Source organism: Phoenix dactylifera, chromosome 13 (assembly GCF_051530095.1).
Source record: "Phoenix dactylifera cultivar Ajwa chromosome 13, Ajwa_hap1_PhDact_Kaust_v1.1, whole genome shotgun sequence".
Taxonomy (NCBI): Eukaryota; Viridiplantae; Streptophyta; class Magnoliopsida; order Arecales; family Arecaceae; genus Phoenix; species Phoenix dactylifera.
In genome coordinates, this window is record NC_143202.1 from 27,662,431 (window position 1) to 27,675,671 (window position 13,241).

Consider the following 13,241-nt stretch of genomic DNA (forward strand, 5'->3'; position numbering starts at 1 on the left):
TGAATAACAGATGCTTCCATGAATCCTATTCATCACGTCTCGCGGCATCATTACAAAGATAAGCAGCTGTGACGAACTGCTTGTTTCAATAAATACTATTCATCAAATGTTCGTCTTGAAATAAACGACTATCTTTAAATAAATAATTTATTCTAACTTTATCAGATATATTTATATACGTATTGTATAAATAGCCTGTTCAAACAAATAATATTGTATACATATTGTATAAATAGCCTGCTCAAACAAATAATAATAATAATAATAATAAAATAATTTATAAATAAATTCTATGGGGGCTATTTCGTTTTTCTGGATGTGTCATTTGTTTGTTAAAGATCTAATGATATATTTATCTAGGGCTAATCATCAGTAAAAGGATGGGTGAGATCAGGTGCTGCATCAATGCGCGGTCATTTTATCAGGCTAATAAAGAATTTTTGGCACAATACAATGCCAAACCCTAAAACATATCGCCAAGCCCATACAAGTAGAATTGAGATTCCCAAACACATAGAAAAGAGTACAAAATCACAAAAGAAAGAACTCCTTCCATGTGCTTATTCTTTAGCTACATGACTACATCTAACCCAGTATATTACTGAAGATAAAGAAATAACGCCTTCATGTCAAACATTCAACTTGCTCCAAAATAGTTCGGTGTATAGAGTGAAAAATTGCACCAATTGACATAAGAACATGTATTTCATCAAAACTGGAATAGGTAGTTTTTTTTTTTTCATATTTTACAATCCGGGCTGCTGCCATTTTTTTATTTCTCTTGAAAACCTTCCATCTTAAAAAAAAAAAATATGCTGAATATAATTTTGAGTGTAATTGGGACCAGCTGACGCATAAGGGACCAAAAGAACAAAGCACGCTAACGTTGCAACGTCCAGCCTCGCTCTGCAAGCACTTCACGGACGCGCCCAGCGACTTCAGCAGCATCATTGAGTGGAGGGTAGCTCCAGCTGTTTGAAATCTGAAAATTCAGAATCACAAATGCAATGATTTAGTCGATGCTGCTTAATCATTCAAAAAATAATCTTCAAAAGACTTAATTCTACCAAAAAATAAGAAATTGTGGAAGTGGTTTTGGTTGCTCATGAAAGAGTTCCATCATACCCCAACAGACAGGTCACACTACCTTCACCAACCTGTCATTCATCATCATATCGAGAGTAATTAAACTATCAAGGCTCTACTGCTCTGGTTCCGAGAGAGGTTACTGGATAACCAAGGACAGTCTTTAGTCTTTACTATTCTTCTTTAACCCATCTCGTGTTTAGATTAACCAAATTCACTCAAAGTTTTCCAGTAAAATTTTACAACTTGATATAAGAATAGCAGTGGAAATGTGCTTACATCCTCTAAGCCAGTGAATGGACGCACCAACCCCCGCTCACGCAGGGCCTTGTGAAAGGCTGAGAATTTCCATTTACTATGCTCACTTCCAACCACGTAAACAGGTTTCCTGCAAAATAGGCACACAAAAAATAGCACGTACATGAGCAACTCAAGACACAGTCCACATTTTCCATAGATGAAAGCAGATTTCAGCATACCCTGTGCTGCAAGCCTCACTCAACATGCTAATTGAATCTGCGGTAATGACGAACGCATCTGCCCATGCTAGATGCCCCATATGTGGATTCGGTCCTGCATGATGTCAAACAAAGTAATGTAAATCAAACACTTAAATTCCCAAAAGTTACAATGCTGTCACCATGAGAAATAGAAATTACCTTCACCATCCCAGATATAGATCTTAGGATGATCCCCAAGTTCTCTTAATATAATGTCAGACACCTGTCCATTATAAATGAATGGATTGCAAATCAGAATGCTCACAGATCACATTGAAATGAAACGAAGGGGATGCACATAAGCACACTACCTTTTGAGGAGTCCTCCTAGAGAAAGAAACTCTGACACTTCCACAGCTTGCTAGCACATTATACAGAGAACTCACCAACTGTTCAGCAACATCTGGACCATATCGACAATGCCCTGAAAGAGTTTTGACTCATTTGTCAACTAATTGGTGGCTAGGAACCATTACAACCAAAGTAACAAGTCCATCAACAAGAGAGATTTAGCTGCTCAGAAAGAACAAGATTACTATTAACAAGTCTGGACCTACATTCTCAAGACATGATTTACCTCTCCATTCACATGCTAGAAAACAAACACGAGATTAACAATAATTTATACAATCCATCAGATGCACACACTAAGATTTATGATCTGTTGAACAAATGTCAGGTGCCAATAGAAAGTGTGCACTTAACTTTATAAGAGTTAACTGTGGATTTTAAACCTTGGAAGCCAATTCAAGCTAATTTTAAGTTCTAAGATATTACCCACAATTGCCAAATCAAGATTGCTGCAAGGAATGTCACCAGACTTAAATCCAAGTGGCAGGGCGGAAAGGAACAGGAAACATTCTTCCCACAAGCCTTTCAATATACCAAAGCCATGGTGTCAATGAAATGGCATACTTTAAAGTCAACCAATAGACATGTCACAATGGAAGCTTGAATGTGTATTCTTCTAATGGAGTCTCACAGTAATCCATACTACCTTCTGAAATCCTTCTCCCTTCTGAGTATTTGAAACAGTTCTACTTTTGCCTAGAAAGGATGTTTTGCTCCTCTGCAAATTTTTGATCAAAGATACTTACACACTTGGTACTTAACAACTATTGCATCCATTCATGCATAATTTATCACCACCAACTCTCTCTATAGACATCTTGGTCCAGATCTGCTATCATTTGTTTGACGGCTTCATACTTCCATCTTATTAAGGATTGTTAATATGAGGATTTTTAACCACATTTTGTTTCTAGAAATAGAAAAAAAAAACAAGGAAAAACAGGGTTTACTTCTTTTTGACATGTAACAAGAAAGCATTCCCTGAAGGCACATCCTGAACTCTAAGAATTCAGCAAATACATTTGAAAACAGTAGCGTGCATTATCAACTACTAATCGGCAACCAGCTAAAATATATGTATATATATAGTGAAACTGAAATGGAAAGATAATGATCAATATATGGAACTTTACGTATTTAGCTATAGGTTATTATTCAATCACATCATACATGCTTGGGCACATAACCCCCGGTGTTCACGTATCAATAATCCACTGTGAGTAACTATAAAATAGTTAAAATGTTAGGGGAAAAAAACACAAGAAGCATATGGAAAGTTTTATAGATACTAGCTTGAATCTAATAGTAGCACTCAATAACCATTGATTTTTTTATTAAAAAAAAAAGAACTTAAAACTATATATCACAAAGAAGCAGAAAATTACTTGTAGGCCCTCCTATGTTAACTACGAGCAAGGGCTTTGGAAGAGGAGCTAACTCATCGTGCCAAGCAGTAGCGGCAATGCGAAGGGAAACAGAATCAACCTGATGTAATGCTCCCACAGTAAGGACCTAAAATGCCACAGCATCAAACTTGTGAGCAAAATAATCAACAAAAGACATTTCTTGCAAGGCAATTGGTGGTCCACGGCAGATTTTAGCTTGCATAGAGGCATTTTTGCATCATAAATCAGATACATACCACATTTCTACCAGGTGGTTCTCGTGGAGTTATCCACCGTTGCAAAAACCGGGGGATCTCTTGTTGTCCACTTGGGGTCAACGCATAGTAATCATGACGAGGAGTTACTACTAAGTCGAACCTGTCAAGACATGATCTTGGATGTTGAATCTGTAACAACATAAAAGATGACATGAATTGGACATTCAAAAATAAAAGAAACTACCATCTTGAAAAAAGCGATCATTAACCATCTGGATAGTTTGTATCAACTCATTATAATATAATTGACAAAAATTAGAGTGGAATGGTTTCATACAAGTATCATATGTGAAAACAATGTTCATGCCTGTCACAAACCTGAATAAGAAAAACTTTTTCTGGTGCTAATCGTTTTATTGAACTGGCTAGCGAGACAGTATCCCGACCAGAAGCAACCACTAACAGAGGGCCTTCCCTGGAAGAAAATTTTGGTGTCATTATTCAAGTCCATCATTTAGTAAAGAGAAGAATAGCAGAAAGCAAATCCTTCAGCTAGCTTTGCAAAGGGGTATGTACATGCATTTAGAGTGATTCCTGGGAAGAAAAGCATCTTAACACATTAATAGCAGTTAACAAATTCATCAAGTAATCAGAATGAGATTGTAGCAGATTAACACAGCATTTTTTTTTTTTTTGAGAAAAAGAAAAGGTGGTTCATGATAATAGCTCAGGCAGATAGCAATAGGCATAGTTGTCAGACCCAGATCAGACATCACCCCAGCCAAGGGGTGGAGTTACCAGGTTGCCTGGTTGAAATGGTGGCTTATCAAAAGAGCCAACTGATCTCTGCAACATTCAAGACAATGGCGAACTGAGGCAAAACAGGCACAGCAGGTTGCACATTTCAGAAACAAGATGACCTCGAACTGCAGCAAATAAAAGGCCACTTACCACAAGAGGCATAGTTTTGAATTTAAGTTTGAAACCAGCAGCACTGCAAAAAGATCATCGAAAGCTTCCAAACCCATTAAAACACTAAAAAGGGGCATTAGACAAGAAAATTCAGGATTTCTATTGGAAAGACTGTTAAACATGTTGAAATTAGAATTATATCGATGCGAAATTTGAGTATTAAGTTAGCTTTCTAGAATCTTTTTTTGTTATTTTGGTGTCAAAATTAGTTCCAAATGAAGCTAGGAGCCCAAAATCTAGAATTACAGGGATTCCAAAGGCCCTAGGATTGATTTAGCCAAATGAAGAGCCTTAGCAAAAAGGTTTGGCAAAGAAGACCATGCATAAAATCATGCACATACATGTTCTTGCAGAATAAATTGACCTTACAAACCATCTTCAATGACCTAGTCACCAAGCCCCGTTTCATTATTTTAGAGTCAATTAGTTGGATGTTCCTCACAATTCACTCCTATCAAAGTGCAATATATTCTATGTTCATGAGCTTTTCAAATCCATCTTCATAACTTTAACCTTGTGCCATTTTAGATCTCTGGTGATTTTCTGACATTCCATGCAATTTAAGCCCCTCTGTGCACAAGTTAAAGTGTATATGAAGTACACCCTGGAGTGGCAGATTGGATATGTTCAAGAAGTGATGAAGCAGATCGAGATATATTAAAACTGTCAAATTTGGAAAGGAGCAACAACGTTGATATTCAAGCAGGCCAAAGAACCCTTTTTCAAAAGTAGAACCACTACCTTACAATCTTAAAAAAAAATTCCACAAAATTCCTGATGAAATGATGTTCTAACATAACGTCCGAGCTTTCACATTCTATTTCCAGTTTTCAATTAATACGTATACAATGAGTGAAATTTCATCTGACATTCTATTACCCACACAAGAGTCAAGATTTCAAATGATCACATTTCAAGTTTTCAATTAATACATATACTATTCATTTGTTTTCAGCTAAGCGATTCAGTTTTGTCCAAAACAATGTAAGCCTCTGCCTGTCTCATTGGAATCTTAGTCAGTTTAAGCCAATAATTTAAACTAATCTCCAAACTTTTGGAAACATGCCAAATATAACGTTGACGTAGACATAAATAAAGCTTTATATGTGTCTCTCAGGTTTTCATAAGTTTACGGTGTACCAGATTACAAGCATCCATGTCATTTGTTGATTTTTCCTGCAATTAGTGGCAACTTTTTCAGAAAGTTATCATTCTGTTGCAGTACAAAATGCTTGAGTCCTTGTGATTTATCAAACAATATTAAGTGAGACAAATAAGATTTCCAGTTTTCTGTGGTTGATCACTTAGGCACTTCATAAAACTTTAAAGGATGCAATTTATTGAAGGTAGAAAAAAAGGTCCTTATACTTCATAGGAATCATAGATAAAGGTCAGGGATAGAACATCACTTCTTCCCTATATATTACAAATTTCATGACTATGCCCCTCAACAACAAGCAACTGTATGTTAGGCCTTGATATAACCGATATATGTTTGAATCTATTGACCTAGATAAGCTGTATATAGTGTCATCCGTAGCAAATAAGAAATCCAAATTTTGTAGGAATCCTAATGAAGACAATGAACTACTTCTCAACATTTTCTTAAGACATAATTTTAAGAAGAAATAGGTGCTTTAAAAGACACTTTAGACTAAGAAAAAAAAGTGTACATATTTTAAAAAAAAGAAGCAAGGGAACGATTACTTAATATTCAGAGTCAGGAAAACTCCTTACTTCTCAAAGGTTTCACGTGCCATAGCTGCAATCCTTTTGGCATCAGCTTCTAAAACAGCTGCTAAGCCAACATTCCCACCATTTTGAGTGGAAAATGGCACCAATTTCTTTCCTTGGAGCGTCATCACAAATCTTGAATTGCCAAATATCTGTCTGATTACACTGTCTAGCATTTTGTGGAAAGAGACAGGAAGCCACCGAAGCCACTCATTAATTCCTCCTCTAGGTCTGGTAACACGCTGTAAATTTCATCCAGAATTAGAACATCATGATAACAGTAATACCACTACCAAAAAGAATGTTCAACACTAATCTTGCAGAAGTAATGGAAGAGGTGGAAAGGACATTGTAACAGTTGGACAAGGGACGGGAACAACATTTCACTACTAACTGTAGTCTTAACCCTCATTAGAATCTTGTCCTCATCTGCAGCAATCCATTTAACTGAATATGCAGGATGCATATCTGATCATGAACATCACACTCAGATAGTAAATTTGTTCATGAAAGAGCCTAGCAACATGTCTTGTTGGATTTACTGAAACCCATCCAACTGAAACAAAGGCGACACACAAAGATCCATGACATACGAATATCTTAATTTCATCCGAACCTCACAGCAAACATATTTTAATCACTTCGTGGACAGAGTATTAGATTTTTAGAATAAATATCAATTCAGAAAACTCTACCAAGCGAGGGGGTAATCAGACAAGTTATATCCTTTTCTTAAAAAATAAAAAAGAAAGAGAGAAACGCACAAGGAAAATTTTCAGCTTTTCACTAATAAAGACAATTTCATTATCGACCAATGATGACTCGAAAACGCAATTCCAATCAAGAATCAAATATTATTCACATTATAGAATGTCATCATTTAAATCCAAACTCCAAACTACCGCACAAAACAGACCAAAATCTCAACTTTTCAACCCAACAACATGGATCTTGGTCGGAAAAACTAGATATATCAAATTAACACCGAATAACAGGAAGAGAAAGAGATGGAAAGTCTCTCACATATATAGTCTGCTTCTCGGACAGGCCGAGCGCACGAACCAATCCAATACTCTGATTCTCCGAGCCAGCAAACCCGTTCCCGATCACAACCGCCCGTCTGATGACATTTACCCCGCCTTCGAAGATCTCCGGCATGCCGATGGAGCCGCTGGGCGGCTCCGGGAGCCTGATGGGCCTCATCAGGGATCAATCAAGAAACTATACACACCCTCTCCGATCGAACAGCGAGCATAGACGCCCTCTTCTTGAATTCCCCGCAGAGATTTCGAATAGGTGTACGAGATTCCGGGAGAGAGAAAGGCGGGATAAGGGTTAGGGTTTTCAGGGTTTCGTCGTGCGTTCCTCCGGGACTCTTTTCTCTTTTTAATTTAGGTGGTAAAAAGAAGCGGAGTTCGCTTTTCCTTTCCTTCCCGGCTTCCGGAGCCGGTTTCTTTATACGACTTTTATTTTAGTAGAAAAGTAAAAAAAAAAAAGAAAAGGCATACCTAATTACCTAGTAGGTTGAAGTTCATTTCCCTATTTAACTTGAGAACTGATGATGCGGTTATGAGACCTGGGACCTGTTTGGCATGGCTATTTTTATTTTGATGATACCGAGATATTTGGTAGGTGAGTTTATATAAAAAAAATATATATTATCTAATTTTCAGAAAAGTGAAAACTAAATTTCTATTTTTAAAAAACTAAAAATTAATTTTTTTATTCTCACCACCACCCTAGTGTCCATTGAATTGGATAATTATTAATTTTTTAACAAAATTAAGTACCAAAAATTAACGGTCATAGCAAATACCATCTTAATTTTGACCTCAAGGTGACGTGTTATATAAGTGAATTTCAAGATGGATGTTCCACATCGTATATCGAGTGCAATATATAAAAATTTGCATGTATTCTTGATATATCTGAGTCTATCATATATGGTAAATGGGCTTGAAGTCATGGAAGATTTAAACCATGCTTTCGAAACCTAGGTATCTAATAAAAATAGAAGTCAGCCAACTATTCTGTCATACCATGTGATACACTTTTGTTTGCGCACAAAATAGGCTCTATATGAGGCAGGAGATTTTGGCAGCAAGATATGTGATCATGTATATTCTGGAGCTAGACAACTTATGGTGTGCCTTTCTAAGGGGCAAGTATGGTGTGTGCTCGGAGATGGATGATTTCTGGATGGGACGTCACAGTTCCTTCATTTGGAAGGAGATCTGTGCTCATGCCCTGATGGTCCTGCCAGCGATTAAATGGGCCATGAGGGATGGGCGGTCTATTGATATCCTCGGATATGCTTGGGTGACTGACTAGCCACTGGGTAGGATGCCGACGATGGTGGACTCGACGAGATTGGTCGGGTGCAGAGTTAGTGACTTGATCAATCCGGACGGGGGCGGATGGAATGAGGTAGTGATCTGAGACGTTTTCGGGAAGCAGTTGGTTGAGAGGGTTCTAGCTATTCCAATCCCTAGTGAGGCAAGGAGTGACAGGCGGCTATGGGCGTTGACAAGGCAGACAAGGGTGTTTACCAGGGGCTTGCAAGCGCTAATGGGCAGAGAGGCCACCCGGCAGATTGAGGGCGGTAGATATGGAGGATGTGGGTGCACCCTCAAGTAGCCTTATTTATTTGGAAGGTTGCTTGGGGTTGCTTATCGACCCGGAAGTGCTGGCAAGCAGGGGTGTCAGGATTACTCCGATGTGTGAGGACTGTACGGACACAGAGGAGACTATTACCTGATGAGAGCACAAAAGTGCGACCTACATGTTACTAAAATTAGTGTTATTGTTAACCGATAATGATAAATTTACTGGATTAATATTATATTTGGGTTTAACATAGATTAATATAAATTAAGGATAAAATGCACATTGAGTACAAATTTGACTTCAAATCGGGCCCGAGTCGGGTTCGGATCCGAGTCGGGTTTGGGTCCGAATCAGGTCCATTTTTTTTGTGCTTTTGGAAAATAATTTTGGGCAAATCTAAATTGGCTATGTCATAACTATAAGGTGCTAGGTGACCCATGACTTGAAAGAATTGCACTTGACCTCCAGCCAGGATAGATGACCCGTCTACAAGCCAAATTTCATATCATACTATTTTTTTATCTATATGACTAATTGGACAGAACTTGGTGTCTCCCAGCTCCCATCTTACGAGGGAAAGGAAAATCCAAGCCGCCCGCAGTGCATCACCGCCCTTCCCTTGCTCCCGATCCAAGCGCGCCTGTGATCCCGTGCAAAAGAAGGGGAGAAGAAGGAATTCACCAGCCCGCGTCCCCACCTCCCGGAATCCCATCGTCCACGGATCACGCTTCATCATCAGTCCACCGTGCCAGCCACCGTGCCAACAAGCATCCCGTGATGCAAGCCGAGATACAGTGCCAGCAACGCTCGCGCGTCTCTTTCCTCCAGCCGATCCGCACTGGATCCCTTCCACGATCGACTCCTCCCCGTCGATCCTGCTCCCAAACCAGCAACCAAAGAAGGAAGTCCTTCCGCGTGCCAGCCACCGTGCCAGCAACGCCCGAAATCCCAGCATCCGAAGAAGGAAGCCCCAGCCGTGATCCAATCTCCGGCGATCTCGAACCGCATCTCACCGCTTCCCGAATCAGCATCCACCGCGTCCGTGTCAATCTCCTCCACGGATCACGCCAAGATCGCTCCTCCCCCGCCCAGCAGCCGTCCACGAAGCTTCCGCCCGTGATCACCGCATCCAGCTTCTCCCAGCGCCCGGATCACGCCAAGATCGACCTCCCCGCGTCCTCACCGCGTCTGCCATCTCCCTTCCGCATCAGGCGACCGTCCGCGGCTATAAGAAGAGAAGGAGGAAGAGAAAGGGGGGTGTGCTCGATTGGGGGTGTGCTCGATTGGGGGTTGAGGCCAAGAACCAGAGAAGGAGGGAGGTGTGTTTGTTGGGGGCCATCGGCTGGGAGGAGAGCTCAGTTTGGGTGGTGTCCGGCTGGTTCAAGAAGGAACAGGGGAGAGTTCTGTTGCTGGGGGTCCAAACCGAGAACGATTGGCACAGCGGTATGAACGGGGTTCCCTTGGAATTACTTCGGTTGCGCTCCACCTTCCGCCGAGAAACCTGCAAGCAAGCCTCGCACCACCACCGGGGTAGTGGGGGCCCTCGACGATCAAGTTAGGGGAGATCGAAGGAGAAGGAGAGGTAGCAGGTAAGATAATACTCTGGAAAATCTTGCTTACCCTCCCCCTTCCCCCCCCCAGCCGCATATATATCAGGCTGGAGGGTTTTTCCGGGGATTGGTCATCGTGTGGCGCGATGGGGTTGCCACTGACATGGTCGTTACGGGGCGTCGTGGGGCGGCGCTGGGTACGGCTATGGCAGGGCGTAGTGGAGCTCCGCTTTGCACGGCTGTTACAGGGGATCGTGGGACAGCGCCGGATACGGCCGTTGTAGGGAGTAGTGGAGCAGGGGGCCGCGGCGTGCCTCAGGGGAACAGTCTGTTGTTGTCAGGAGTTTGCCGACTCGGGGTCGGATCGCTGGATCAAAGGGCAGCCGACTCGGGGTCGGGCTGCGGAGCCGAAGATATCCGACCCGAGGTCGGATTGCTGGATCAAGGGGCAGCCGACTCGGGGTCGGGCTGCGGAGCCGAAGATATCCGACCCGAGGTCGGATTGCTGGATCAAGGGGCAGCCGTAGTCTTCCTGGGCGCGCGTGCCGGTCACGTGGGGCATGGTGGCTAAGTTCCCCCGTAACAGTAGCCCCCCACTTCCGAGCCTGGAACCAGGAGGGGAACGGGTGAAGGGAGTGACGCTTCGAGATTGCCGCCATCCCTCGGAAAGGCGCGCGCGCGCTCCGAGCTCCCCACCTTCTTTATGGCGTATGGCGGTTGTCGCTGATCTGGCGGTCTGCGGATTTCGGCGGACATCCTTCCTTAATGGCGTCGATTCGCCTTTGGGGCGCGAACGATCCTTCGGCGGCCAGGCGTCCTCTGGCGTCACCGAGGCGTCACCCGCCTTTCCACCTATTTAACCGGGGGCCCTTCCCCCGTCCGCCTTTCTCTTCACAGGCATCCTCGAGTTTCTCCCTTGTGCTGCTGCCGTTGCCGTCGGACTGTTCGTTCGCTCCTCCTTTGACGCTCTCGGAGCCGTTCTGCTGAGGGTCTCCTCCGAGGCGGACGACCGGATTATGGCGAAGGTCATGGAAGCGAAAGCTCAGATTACGGAGCGAGCGGAGGCGGCGCTGGCCGAGAAGAGCGCGGAAATCGGGCGTCAGGCGGTACAGGCCTATCGTCAGTCCGCCGAGTTCATCCGTGACATGTCGGACGCGGGGTCCGACTCCTTTGCCTTAGGCTTTGATGAAGGCCTGGCAAGGGTGTCCGCTAAATACCCCGGAATTGACCTGAGTGGGGTCTCCCTCCTCGACTCCCCTCCGATGCCATTGCCTACCGATTCTCCAACCGTCTCCCTACCCTTCGCGGACGTGCTCGCCGTTCCAGACCCAGGGGTTCCTCCAAGCTGACTCTCTGTACTTTTCTTTGTTCTTTTCTTTGTATGTTGGCGTTTTGCCATGTTGTATGGGTCTCGGCCCTGATGCAACGAAAGTTAATGCAAACAAAGTGTTTCTTCATTTCACTTTCGTCCTTCCTCTTTTTAACTCTTAGTAGCGTCTCGCCGACTCCTGACTCTTGAAGTTCCTCCGGCGCTAGGCCAGGCATCCGAGGGTTAGGCCTCAGGAAATTCTTCCGGCGCTAGGCCAGGCATCCGAGGGTTTGGCCTCAGGAAATTCTTCCGGCGCTAGGCCAGGCATCCGAGGGTTAGGCCTCAGGAAATTCTTCCGGCGCTAGGCCAGGCATCCGAGGGTTAGGCCTCAGGAAATTCTTCCGGCGCTAGGCCAGGCATCCGAGGGTTTGGCCTCAGGAAATTCTTCCGGCGCTAGGCCAGGCATCCGAGGGTTAGGCCTCAGAAAATTCTTCCGGCGCTAGGCCAGGCATCCGAGGGTTAGGCCTCAGGAAATTCTTCCGGCGCCAGGCCAGGCATCCGAGGGTTAGGCCTCAGGAAATTCTTCCGGCGCCAGGCCAGGCATCCGAGGGTTAGGCCTCAGGAAATTCTTCCGGCGCCAGGCCAGGCATCCGAGGGTTAGGCCTCAGGAAATTCTTCCGCTGGTCGGCCAAGGCTGGCGCAAGCCGAGGCGACCGGTCGGGGCTTCAGGCTAGTCTGCTCCCGGGATGATCATCGGGTTAGCCTGCATCCGAGGGCCGAGCCTCGGGGAATTCCGCTCGTTGGTCGGCCAAGGCTGGCGCAAGCCGAGGCGACCGGTGGGGGCTTCAGGCTAGTCTGCTCCCGGGATGATCATCGGGTTAGCCTGGCATCTGAGGGCCGAGCCTCGGAGAATTTCGCTCGTTGGTCGGCCAAGGCTGGCGCAAGCCGAGGCGACCGGTCGGGGCTTCAGGCTAGTCTGCTCCCGGGATGATCATCGGGTTAGCCTGGCATCCGAGGGCCGAGCCTCGGAGAATTCCGCTCGTTGGTCGGCCAAGGCTGGCGCAAGCCAAGGCGACCGGTCGGGGCTTCAGGCTAGTCTGCTCCCGGGATGATCATCGGGTTAGCCTGGCATCCGAGGGCCGAGCCTCGGGGAATTCCGCTCGTTGGTCGGCCAAGGCTGGCGCAAGCCGAGGCGACCGGTCGGGGCTTCAGGCTAGTCTGCTCCCGGGATGATCATCGGGTTAGCCTGGCATCCGAGGGCCGAGCCTCGGGGAATTCCGCTCGTTGGTCGGCCAAGGCTGGCGCAAGCCGAGGCGACCGGTCGGGGCTTCAGGCTAGTCTGCTCCCGGGATGATCATCGGGTTAGCCTGGCATCCGAGGGCCGAGCCTCGGGAAATTCCGCTCGTTGGTCGGCCAAGGCTGGCGCAAGCCGAGGCGACCGGTCGGGGCTTCAGGCTAGTCTGCTCCCGGGATGATCATCGGGTTAGCCTGGCATCCGAGGGCCGAGCCTCGGGGAATTCCGCTCGTTG

The 13,241-nt window shown here is 44.7% G+C and overlaps 1 protein-coding gene across 1 annotated transcript; it reads right to left on the bottom strand.

The window, feature by feature from the left end:
• Window positions 1-686: 686 nt before the first annotated feature.
• On the bottom strand, window positions 687-7,688 carry ELM1 (fission ELM1-like protein (DUF1022)). Its single transcript, XM_008785825.5, has 10 exons — window positions 7,270-7,688; window positions 6,250-6,488; window positions 3,919-4,015; window positions 3,580-3,729; window positions 3,323-3,449; window positions 1,898-2,010; window positions 1,746-1,809; window positions 1,566-1,659; window positions 1,366-1,474; window positions 687-982 (listed from the first exon to the last, which is right to left on the bottom strand). The coding sequence occupies exons 1-10, from the start codon at window positions 7,447-7,449 to the stop codon at window positions 881-883; spliced, it is 1,275 nt and encodes a 424-aa protein (XP_008784047.1). The 5' UTR covers window positions 7,450-7,688; the 3' UTR covers window positions 687-880.
• Window positions 7,689-13,241: the final 5,553 nt, after the last annotated feature.